The following is a 12,947-nucleotide window of genomic DNA, read 5'->3' as shown; positions in this document are numbered from 1 at the left end:
TGAATGGCAACAGGGAAAGTCCACAATCCATGCCTTTCTCTATTCTAAAACAAGAAGAACAAGAAATCAACCGGGCAATCTATTCCTCACCAAAAATCCAACAACAAGAATAGCACCAATTACCTCTTTCTCTTCAGTCACTGGTGTTGATCACAGATCCGATGAAGAACGTGATCCCTAATGGAGCTGTGGTGGCCGAAACCAAGAAATCTTCCACCTTCAAACCCAAAACTGCCAAATCAACACCTCCCAAAGATCACCTACTCAAATCATAACCTAGGTAGATCTCTTACCTTCAAGATTTCGCTAGGGCACAGCGCCACCAAAGGAAGAGGAAATCGAGTGAAGATTTGGCGCTGAGGCTTACGGGAAATCAAGGAAGAACAAGATAGCTCACCCTTGATGCTCTGGAAATAGATCTACACCGGCGATCGTCGGTGTCGATTCGTCCCCGTGAGAAAACAGAGAGATCAGAGCGAGAAGAAGGGCTTCAGCTAGACCTGAGCTTGAGGGTCGATGATTGCAGAGGGAGATCGCCGGAGCTAGAGCCTCACTCTCATCGGCGTCGCTCATCCGCAAGGGAGGTCGGAGAAGGAAGGGAGGTCGGGGAAGGAAGGAGAGGAGGAAGGATCGGCGTCGGGTTTGGGGGGAAACGGCGGTTGGGAAAGGAATTAAAGGAAAAGAAAATAATTTATAATTATAAACATTTCCTCACCTAAATGGGTATCCCAAACAGGCTTTATCTGTACCCGAAATTGATCCCCTCAAAACTCGTCTTACGAGCTCTGAAAAATTCCCAGAAAATTTCTAAAAATTCTGGAAAAATTCTATAAGACTATTTCCCAAATAACCCTATCTATTTTAATTTTCCGATATCTTACAGACTACCTGTGCTCCTACGCTCCTACACACTTAGACACAAGGTTAGAAAAACACAGGACCTAACTTAACTTGTTGATCACACCAAAACAACCTTGGGGTTCCAACAGAATCGACACGACCATGTCAAGGCCATGTGGAATCCACACGACAGTGTGAAGGCCGTGTGGAATTTTTAACACTACAGACTAAAACTAAAACAACCATAACTTTGTGCTCGGTTAGAGTTACGGGCTTTTATTTATATCAAAATGTAGATAACTTCAAAATCTACAACTTTACTGAAGACTTCAACTAGAGAAAACCCCATCTTGGTGGTCTAAAAGATGTTGCAATCAAACATAGCCATGACAAGGGCCATGCAAGAGGCGTGCGAGATCCACACGGCCATGTAGCACTTCCAGAGAGCAAGCAGAGGCAGGCCGTGTGAGCCACACGACCATGCAAGATTTCCAGAGACCAAACAATGTCATGTCGTGTGAGCCACACGGCCATGTGAATCCATCTAGAAATAAAGTAGAACACGGTTGTGTGAGCCACAAAACCGTGTCACCTTGGTCGAAAGCAAGATGTATGAGGCCGTGTGGATCCACATGGTCGTGTCATGGGTTATATGGCGCCCGTGTCCAGCTCTATAAAAGGGGTTTTCTCCCCTTTTCAAGGATCTTTTGGCTCATCTTTGGCTTGGGGCTCTTCCCCGTTGCTTGGGGAAGGGTTCTCCCCTTTGGGGAGGCCCTAGATCTCTTTCATCTTCACTGATCCATCCTCCTCCGGAACAAGGGAGCACTTCCAAGGACACCACACTTCAAGGATAAGCACTCTCCTCTCTCTACTTCTTTATATTAGGTTGTAGTTTGTTTCTTTCTTCGTCTTTGGTTGTATTTCCTTTGCTATGGAGTAGATTTCTAGATCTAGGATGTAGGAAGTAGCTGTGATATGATTGTGAATGTATGAACTATGTATTTGGATATTTTCCTATGCAATGAAGTGTTTATATCATCATCTATGTGTGTTGTGCCTTGTATGCGTTTGACGAAATGTGTGTAAGGTAAATCTATGTAGATATAGGGTTAGATCACCATGTAGAGGAAGAGCCTTGGAATCTAAGATCATGGCACCTTGTGATAGAAGGTATCTTTTACTTTCTACGATAGTTTCTTGAAATGGGGATCGACTCTCTACTAGGAAAACTAATTAGAGTTTAAAAGGGTTCTCCCAAATTAATGTTAAAAAGTGACTTGTGTAATCTAGGAACGTGGATCGCGGGTCCTTGTGTGAGAAGGATGTTCCCTATAATCGGACTTTCTAAATTACCTCTTCTACTTAATTACATTAATCTAACGTTAGGAAGTGATCTGTGTAATCTAGGAACGTGGACCGTGAGCCCTTGTGACAGAAGGATGTTCCCTATAATCGAACTTCCTAAATTACCTCTTCTACTTAATTGCGGTAGAACTTGGGTAAAATCTTCGGTGCAATCTTCGTGAGATAGTACCGGACTTTAGTTAGAACTCCTACACGAGTGTAAGCATAGAGTTAGGTAGATGAACAATGCATAGGGGTATTAACTAGCGTCATAGTAAAACGAAACCCTAGTATCTATCCATCCCCAAATCCAATTCTCCCTCTTTCTCTACTCTTTACATTCTCTCTTTTTTTCACTCTCTCTTTTCCAATTAACCTTTGATTGTCTAGATAATTCGTCGTGTAAAGTTAACTAGTGCTTAATCAACGGTCCTTGTGGGATCGATAATCTTTTATATTACTGACGACGTAATCGTACACTTGCGGTGACATAACAATTATGTCAATCGATTGACTTGGGCTGAATCAATTGGTCAATCAATTCCCCAACTCACTATGCTTCTCGAGACAAAGAGCTCTTAATTGATTAGTAAACTGCCTAATTGATTAATATCTTCGTAATTGATCATCCCAGTCAATTAACATGGCAGGAATTGATTGCCCATATTGATTTCGGCACCTTCGTGTGAAATGTCACTCTAATTGATTACCTAATCAATTAGTTATGTCCTACTCGAGTCTAAATCGATTGACCAACCCTAATGCACTTGATCTGAGTATAGGGTTCTCCTTGCCCAACATCCGGTCAACTGTGACATGTTGTGTCTTCCCCACCAAATATCCGGTCAACCTTTTGATCCACTTGGACTTTCTCTTATGCCAAGTTTTCGGTCAACCTTTGACCCACTTGGATTTTCTCTTTGCCAAGTTCTTGTTAGACTTCCAATCACAAAGTGTGATCTACCTCTACCTACTTAGATTTTCTTCTTGCCTGACTGCAATTAGAGTTTTTCTCTTACCAATGTACGGTTTTCCTTAATCCACTTGAACATTCCTTTTCCTAACCGCAGTTAGGACTTTTCTTTGCCAACATGCAATCCTCCTTGACCCATTTAGACTTCCCTTTGCCTAACCGCAATTAGAACTTCTCTTTGCCAATGTGCAGTCCTCCTTGACTCACTTGGATTTTTCTTTGCCTAACCGTAATTTGAGGTTTCCTTTGCCAACATGTGATCCTCTTTGACCCACTTGGACTTTTCTTTGCCTAACTCTCGAGTTAAGCATTTTTCTTGCCTAACTTTTAGTTAGGACTTTACAAGACAAGTATCCAGTCCTCCGTGACCTACTTGATTTCTCTCTCACATATTGTCAAGTATCTGGTCTACCTTGACATACTTGACCTCTTCTTCACATATTTTTGAAACATCGAAATTAAACCTTGAATCAACTCGAGCTTAGTTAAACTAGTCAACTTTGATCTAAATGCAATTATACAAACAATCTCCCAACATGAAAAATAAAGTTATATTTCTCATGAATGCCAAGAGTGCACTTGCCATCTTTATGATGATTTACCTTTTGTCCCTTGGTTCATGCAATAATGTTATTGTCAATAAGTCTGAGGTTGATTCCCAGTAGATATGGAATGTCTCATTAGTTGTCTCAACTCTTCCTTATATGTATTATTGTTGTTGAACGAAATCCTTCATGATTTATCTCCCTTCCAGATAATGGGGGTCATCTTGGAGGAGTCGCCGTGGTGACGGTTTCATAGTTTTGCTACCAATGATTTACCTTCTTGTTGTGCATCAAACACTTAAAGGTAGATCCGCTACCTTAGCAGCCCCCCTAGTGCCGGCCCCACGGATATGGAGGGAGGTTCATGCAGGTACACAGCTATAGGCGCATGGCGGGGTAAACCCCAGGTCGTCAGTTCCTGAGAATCGACCCCAGACCATTACGCCAGAGATACCATGCGCCCACCATCTGCGCTACGCCCTGGGGGTTGTGCATCAAACACTTAAATTAGGATATGAAAAGGAAGTCCCTACGAGGTTGTCCAATTGGCTAGAGGGTGGCAGCTTTACTACAATGAGACAAGGGGTCAATTCCTAGTAGGTGCATGTCCTTGGGAGAAAAAAACTCCTCCCACCCTTTAACTACTTGGCGGTTGGCTATACGCTGACCTCGTAATTTACCTTTCTTTATATAACCTGGGGACAAGCTGTAAGGGACGTCTAAGTAAGTGTAATCATCTTTTTACTACAATAGGATATGAAAAGGAAGGATATTAACCCATGAAGCTTTGGCGTAGCGATCAGTTACTCCTCCGATGATTATTCAAGTATCTTAAATATTTACGGTTCGAATCTTAACTACGATCCATTGTAGAACATTTTCCTTTAAGGGATCTCAAACTTTGAGAGTTGGCCACTCTAGATTGACAATAATAAGCATTTGCTAATTTACTTGTGGATGAAATGTGAGATCGGATCATCCATTCCGAGATTAGTTAGCTCACAAAAATTGGATACCCGATTACAAAAATAAAAAAGGAAAGTTCTCAACCCGACGTATAATGATTAGGGATGAACATTCGATTGAAATTGAAATCGAATAAATTAATTTTTTTTTTAATTAACTGAATTTTAATTTTTTTAATTAACTGAATATTAAATTTTTCCATAAAATCAGATAACATGAACTAATAAAATATAAATTAATTCGAATTTTAACTATTGAGTTAGGATATACGAGATCTTCATTTGGGACTCTTTCTTCTCCCCTCCGCTTCTTTCTCTTCTCTTTCTTCTGACCGAATTCAGAAGTGACCACGGATGAAGAGCAAGAGCTTGCGAAGAGAGGGAGCTTCCGGCTGATTGGTTTTTCTGGTGTGTCCTGAATCAAATGCCTGAGCCTGAAATGAATTCTCATTCCTGGCAGCACGAGGCATTTCTTTTGCCGACCCAGCACTCCCCTTCCACAATTCCAGCAAACAACCATTTATTATATATTACAATCCTTAGCAACTCCCTTGACAGGTAAAAGATTACTTACTGCAATCAATCTCTCGTTATAAAACAGTTTGAATAAGGCAGTAACCAGATCCACACTCTTCAACCATCCCACTCCACGAGATGTCACGGAAAAACATAAATAGTGGAAACGAAGCACATTGACTGACCCATCCTGATGTTTTAAAAATCAATAGACTCTAAAAATTTAACCACTAAAATAATTTTAAACTTTAAATAATATATCAAATAATGAGTGCATCACTCTAAGCTTCACTTCAATACACATGCCAACATTGCAAATGAAGACATGCAAAATGGTTCACAACTAGTACTGCAGTTGGAAATTTTCACCATACTAATCACAAGCTAGTCCATAAGAAAAAGCTCCAGAACTATTGGAACCCAGAACACATAATTTTGTCCACTGCCTAAAGCACAAATAGTTCAAGACAGATGCATATAAAGCACAACATTCATTAACAGTGCTTGATTCGACACTTAAGTAGAATCTGCGTTGCATAAGCTGACACTCACTCCCTTTCTTGCCTCGGAGAATCTCTGCACAAGATTTTTAAGAGGAGATCATTAAGACAGAAAAGATATGCAAGCAGCAGTGAGAGAAAGCTTCATAATAGCATACCTTTCATTCCCAGGGCTTTCAGCTCTTCCATAATTAGGACTGCCCCTTTTTTCCAGTTTGTTGTATGGACTTGAACCACGACCATAATCAGGGCTATCCCTCTCCCTGCCTCTTCCATATGGACTTGGAGAACGCCCATTGTCACGGCCTCTCCTTTCCAGAGATCTATCTCTACCTCTTCTCTCAGGGCTGTACCCATTTCTTTTGTCATCATCATCACGAAGAGCATACTCCACGGATATAATCCGATCCAACAATTTACTGCAACATTAAGGGGATAAGATAAACACAAAAGCAATGCCGCAAGTTATACACATCATTCATTGGTTTGACGTTCATTGATGTCAAAGAACTTGTCCCAAAATATAACAACCAACAACAACCAAACTTTATCTCATTAAATAATATCAGCTATATGTATCTTGATACACCATTGGACTCTATCTCTTATTATAAAAAACAAAGAACCCCCAACTATGTGGATATCCCATTATTGAATTCTACACATGACTTTAGTATCATGAAAAAATGCTCAGATAATATCAGTATATCCACAAATTGCATTGCCACAGGAAAGTTCACATCAGCCAAATATATACAAGCATGAACAAGAAATTATAGAAAAAAAAAGGTTAGGCAACCTGACCCCCACCAAAACATCTAATATCCTCCATCGAAAGAAAATCCAGCAACAAAACCATATTCATGCTACAATTAAAAGAACAAAAACATTTCAAACAAGGTCAATTTTCACCAGAGCATTCAAAAACTTGATCCTTGACCAGAATACAACAATAACACCTCTTCTGTATTTATCCATGCAGCATTCAAAAACTTAGTATTCATGTTACATACAAATTTCATCCTCTTCTTTGAAAGCATAGACAACCCAAATGCTAATGCTAATACAAAGAAAAAATGATAGTCTATAAAATTATTTTCATCTTCCAGTTTTAGTAACTCCTAAAAATTATTACCCACCCACCTTTTTATTAGCCTTCAGAAAACTGAAAAACAAGAACTTGTCTTATAACTCTCTGTCATCAACAGGCAATCATAATACAGCACTACAATCATATTATTAGATTCTAACCGAGCATAAGATGCACAAGAAGTAGAAGACAAATAAACAAGTCAATCAAAATGGCATTTTCTTTGACAATACAAAGGAATGTTTGAGATTAAATGAATTAAAGTCACTGTAATTAATAACTGAAAGGAAGAAGACAAATGAGATATTTGTAAATATATATATATATATATATATATATATATATATATATATATATATATATATATATATAAGGTCCCTCTGTAAACATATACAGTAAAAAAATTAAGAAAAAAGAAAAGAATAACACAGTATGTGAAAAAAGTTAAAATTGGTAGAAAGGAGAAGAAACCTCCTTTATTAGCCTTCAGAAAACCGAAAAACAAGAACTTGTCTTATAACTCTCTGTCATCAACAGGCAATCATAATACAGCACTACAATCATATTATTAGATTCTAACCGAGCATAAGATGCACAAGAAGTAGAAGACAAATAAACAAGTCAATCAAAATGGCATTTTCTTTGACAATACAAAGGAATGTTTGAGATTAAATGAATTAAAGTCACTGTAATTAATAACTGAAAGGAAGAAGACAAATGAGATATTTGTAAATATATATATATATATATATATATAAGGTCCCTCTGTAAACATATACAGTAAAAAAATTAAGAAAAAAGAAAAGAATAACACAGTATGTGAAAAAAGTTAAAATTGGTAGAAAGGAGAAGAAACCTCCTTTATTAGCCTTCAGAAAACCGAAAAACAAGAACTTGTCTTATAACTCTCTGTCATCAACAGGCAATCATAATACAGCACTACAATCATATTATTAGATTCTAACCGAGCATAAGATGCACAAGAAGTAGAAGACAAATAAACAAGTCAATCAAAATGGCATTTTCTTTGACAATACAAAGGAATGTTTGAGATTAAATGAATTAAAGTCACTGTAATTAATAACTGAAAGGAAGAAGACAAATGAGATATTTGTAAATATATATATATATATATATATATATATATATATAAGGTCCCTCTGTAAACATATACAGTAAAAAAATTAAGAAAAAAGAAAAGAATAACACAGTATGTGAAAAAAGTTAAAATTGGTAGAAAGGAGAAGAAACCTCCTTTATTAGCCTTCAGAAAACCGAAAAACAAGAACTTGTCTTATAACTCTCTGTCATCAACAGGCAATCATAATACAGCACTACAATCATATTATTAGATTCTAACCGAGCATAAGATGCACAAGTAGAAGACAAATAAACAAGTCAATCAAAATGGCATTTTCTTTGACAATACAAAGGAATGTTTGAGATTAAATGAATTAAAGTCACTGTAATTAATAACTGAAAGGAAGAAGACAAATGAGATATTTGTAAAAATATATATATATATAAGGTCCCTCTGTAAACATATACAGTAAAAAAATTAAGAAAAAAGAAAAGAATAACACAGTATGTGAAAAAAGTTAAAATTGGTAGAAAGGAGAAGAAACCTCATGTTAGTTGCCTCTAAAGCTTTTGAAGCATCCTCCTGATCCTCAAAGTGGATAAATGCAAAATTTCTTCTAATCCTAACGTTTGATATCTTCCCATAAGGTTCAAAGTGTCTCTCCAAATCTCTCGTCCTTGTATTGATTGGATCAAAGTTTATGACAAACAAAGTTTTTGTAGGCTTCATGTTTGCAGGAGACCTTCTTGAACTGCCTGATCGCCTACTGCCACCTCGCTCTTGCTGTCAAGTATTTAGATTTTTTTTAAAACCAAATTATAAGACACAAAGGGGCAGGCTATTCAGTTGTGTTTACCTTCGTCCATTCAACACGAAGCCGCCTTCCCTGTCTCCCAAACTCAGTCCTATCAAGGGCACGAATAGCATCCTCAGCATCCCGTTCATCTTCCATGTAAATAAATGCAAATCCTGCACATTTGTTATGAAAGAGAAAGAATTTAGTAAAATCACAAAGAGACATCTTAGGAACTAAAGCTAAGCTACACAAATTTCCTGAGACCACTGAGTCTGGTATGTCTCTTTGAATTCTACAAATTATTAAAGAAAAGACATCTCATTTCTGTCAAAGCTAAATATGAGAAAAATCAAGAACAGACCTCATATGTAGAAGTAGAACTAAATGATGTCATGGTATAATAGGGCAAAGTAAGTCTGTTGTGGTAGGCCATTGAAGAGATCGTGCGTTCTTCATCTATTCTCCAGCCTGTCGGCGGCAAGGGCATGGAGAACATGACCGGATGGGAAGGATGGGCAAGGTTCATAGAAAATGGAAGTCAATGGACTTGCTGGAAAATGATTCCAGGTGGACAGTGCCATAGAGCAAGGTTGATCGGATCAGCTCCTGGAAATAGGCAAGGAGATGAGGCTCGGCAGGAAAGATGATGCCACCTCATCATCGAGGAAGAAAATAGGTTCTCCAGATATTCCTGCACCAAAGAAAGTGTTGAGTATGTGGGCTAACCTTAAAATAAAATACTCTCATTCACTAGACTGATCCTTCCAATTCTTCAAAACTCAACAAAACGATTTCCATGGTGATGCTGTATTGTCTCGTAACTGAAGGCAAAACTGGAGCGTACAAGCTGCTTCAGTTAATTCATCGGGTCACCTTGAGATATAGAGGACTCTCCCAGTGGAGAAAAAGTACCAGTGACGGAATTAACCATTATGATGTCTTTAATACTTCTGTAATCAATTGGCTCATATGTCATCCGTTTCAAAACAATTACACCATGTAAAACTTATGTAAAATTTGATATCAATATTTGTTAAACCAACTGTAGAGTGAGAGAACATTCATAAACAGGACTTGCAAATAAGTATCTCCCTTTGTGATCTCTACACAATTGCTTCAATTCTTGAGCAAGTCAGGCAAATGGAGAAGCAAACAGCACAGGTAACAAAAAATTAAACAGAACTTACTGATCTAAACCAAAAATACAACCAATCTTAAAGACCAGTTATATATAATAGCATATCCAAAGAGTTACTGATCAATTCAAACAAAATAAAGCATAGCACAAGACAAAGTAGGACCTAAGTTCCTATTAACACGCAGTAGATCAGATCTTTGGGAAATAAAATTTACCTGATTTCATATCTACCCTGTCAACCTTCCCATATCTGCTGAAAAGGCGCTCCAACTCAGATTGGCGAGCGTCATACTCAAAGTTTCCACAAAAAATGGGCCTCATCTTGTATCAAATAGTTGAAATCTAGATGCACTTGAATCTACAAGGAAGAAGGGGGGAAATGGAACATAAGATTGAAGAAATAAAGAAGGCACGACTCATCTATGTTACTTTAATGATGTTCATATCATATCGGACAAAAAAGACTATTGGTCCGTCATTGTTTCAAATAGTTACAGCAAGAACTCGCTTTTTTAAAAAAGGAAAAAGGGAAAAAAGGCTTTTTTTTAAAAGACAACAAGAATTCACTATCAACTATAGAATACCTCTCAGATGGAAACAAATCTAAAGGTTATTTACAACCAGAACTCTGCTAAAATCAGTGCTTCTACACGAACTAGAACGATATCAACGATATACTTTATTTCAGCAGATCTGAACCAGATCGGACATCGACGAACATAATTCCTTCAACCACTGACATCGATCATCCAGATCCAGACTTGCAACCACAATTTAAACAAAAATAAAACTTCTGCGACGAGAGGACCAGTTATCCACGAGATACTCGAAAAACAAAATAAAAATAATACTCAAAGCAAGCATACGATCAAATAAAATTAACACAGACGCAGATACATGACTAAAGGAGTCCGCTGGGATGGTTCACCTTCGAACGAGAAAGATAAGGATCTGAAGCAAAACCCTAGTCCTGACGCGCCGTCAAAAGAAGAATAAAAGCTTGACCAAAAGGATGGCTGGATAGGGTATTTATAGGACCTCGAATAAGAGACTCCGTAGCAATGATATTTTGTGACCAATTGTCACTCTCCACGTAGGCAGACTAGGTTAAAAATCCAGGACATGCTGGACAACCGTGATGACATTAGGCGTGTGAGCACTATATCAACAGTTATCCTATTTAAAAATTAATTTTAACCAAAAATTCTTTTTCACAAATTATCCTATTCAATACCTAAATTTTATATTTATGAATAATATTTTTTAATTTAAAAAATAAATTTAAGATAGTTGGTATATAGTGTAATAAAAAAATAAAAATTGAAATTTAATAAAATAAATTTTTAACTCTAAATTATATATTTTAGATAAATAAATCGATATAAAATGCTCTTGCATAGTGACATAGATATCTATCATCTATTCGTTACTCAAAAGAGATTCATTAAATGATCAATTATTGGATTCTATTTTGACAAATACATTTTTATAAGGTAATTTATCAAAGGTACACTTTCTTTCTAAATTAATCAAAAGGCACATGCTATTCTCTTTTTCTTTTCTCTCTCGTTTTTCTCTTTCTTTTCTTTGTCTCCTTGTTCCTCTCGTCTCTTCTCTTTCTTCTATATTTTGCATGCATACATATATAGCGTGGGTCTCGTATAAAAATCATATCAAATCCATAATATTTAAGATTTAGTTTATTTATTTGATAATATTTTAAGAAGTCGAAATAAATAATAAAAGAGACTATTAGACTGCTTATAGTCTTAGTAATCCATAGGACTTAAGTAGGTCTAATCGGACTAGTTTAGATCAATTAGTAGGTTTCGATTAAAATCTACTGATGGATTTAGATATTTTTAATTAGACTCATTTTAGGTCATGTAAATTTCTGAGATTGTAAAGAGTCAAACAGTGTTAGATGTTCAAATATTAATAGAAAAATCAATTAAAAAAATACTAATATGTATCTGATATAAAATCATATCACAATCATAAAATCAAAATAATACGTAGAAACTATCAATATAAACAAAAGTTCAATTTTGATTCAATTTGATAATATATGTCACTAAATCTAGATGCATTTTAGAATTTGTGTTGAATGAAGATTTTACTTGTTGCATTTACCCATAGTTATATAACGTAGATCCTTTTCCCTTCTTGTCTTTCTAGGAAGAAAATTGGTCATAAAATCTGTGCACGGTTTGTATGGTGGTGATTTTAGAAGTGAACTTGAGATACATCCACATCACACCATTTTTTTTCACTTTGTTATTTAAAATGAAAAAAAGCCCATCGTAACAGCAAGAATAAACTATATGTGGATGTTTCTTCACAACATGTGTTTGTAAGGTCAGTTTGTTCTATGACTTTATTTTAAAGAAATGTTTACTCAACAATAAGACAAATCATCAAAAATTAGTACCTTTTCATCTAAGCACACTTCTCGATCTATAAATAGGTAAACAATAACTCGATGTCTAAATGTGAAAATCCACCCTAAAAATAGCATATTCATAAAGAAGCGGAAAAATTCCAACACGAGTCTGATATAAATCATATCATACCCATGTTGGAACTGATATAATTTCATATTAGATCTAACATGTACTTAATATGATTTATATCGGTCCCAGATTGATATTTTTTTAGCTGATTGGTTGATTAATATTTTAACATTTTCTGAGAAACTAAATAACCAATGGATAACATTAATTAACTCCTTGTAGTCTCAGAAATTCACAGGACCTAAAATGAGTCCAATTAGATATATGTAGATCGATTAGTGGGTTTGATATGATTTATATGAGGCCCATGTTGGGATTTTTTAGCCGATTATTCGATTAATGTTCAAATACATCACCGTTTGACTCTTTACGATCTCAGAAATCTATATGACCTAAAATGGGTTAGATCGGACTTGTCTAGGTCTATCAGTGGATTTCAGAAAAAACTCACTAATGGACCTAGACAAATCTGATTTGACTTATTTCAGGTCCTATGGATTTCTGAAACTACAAGAAGTAAAACGTTTCTATCTATTGCTTATTTCAGGAGGTGTTTGAATATCAATGGAAAAATCGGCTAAAAAATTTCAGGATGGGCCATTAATATCAGGCTCAACGTGGGTCTGATATAACCCAACATAGGTGA

The 12,947-nt window shown here is 36.3% G+C and overlaps 1 protein-coding gene across 2 annotated transcripts; it reads right to left on the bottom strand.

The window, feature by feature from the left end:
• Positions 1-5,441: 5,441 nt before the first annotated feature.
• On the bottom strand, positions 5,442-10,799 carry LOC122037967 (serine/arginine-rich splicing factor RS41-like). Of its 2 annotated transcripts, none has more exons than XM_042597473.1 (6): positions 10,717-10,799; positions 10,004-10,146; positions 8,711-8,823; positions 8,399-8,637; positions 5,842-6,102; positions 5,442-5,759 (listed from the first exon to the last, which is right to left on the bottom strand). In XM_042597473.1, exons 2-6 carry the CDS (start codon positions 10,107-10,109, stop codon positions 5,732-5,734), a joined length of 747 nt encoding a protein of 248 aa, XP_042453407.1. In that variant the 5' UTR covers positions 10,110-10,146; positions 10,717-10,799; the 3' UTR covers positions 5,442-5,731. The 2 variants fall into 2 exon arrangements, with proteins under 2 accessions (XP_042453407.1, XP_042453408.1); XM_042597474.1 differs by lacking the exon at positions 10,717-10,799 and adding an exon at positions 9,012-9,341.
• Between the last annotated feature and the right edge of the window lie 2,148 nt (positions 10,800-12,947).

The sequence above is a fragment of the Zingiber officinale genome, chromosome 1A (genome assembly GCF_018446385.1).
Source record: "Zingiber officinale cultivar Zhangliang chromosome 1A, Zo_v1.1, whole genome shotgun sequence".
Classification (NCBI taxonomy): domain Eukaryota; kingdom Viridiplantae; phylum Streptophyta; class Magnoliopsida; order Zingiberales; family Zingiberaceae; genus Zingiber; species Zingiber officinale.
Note: the sequence above shows the minus strand (reverse complement) of the source record. Positions and strands in the feature narration are given on the sequence as shown.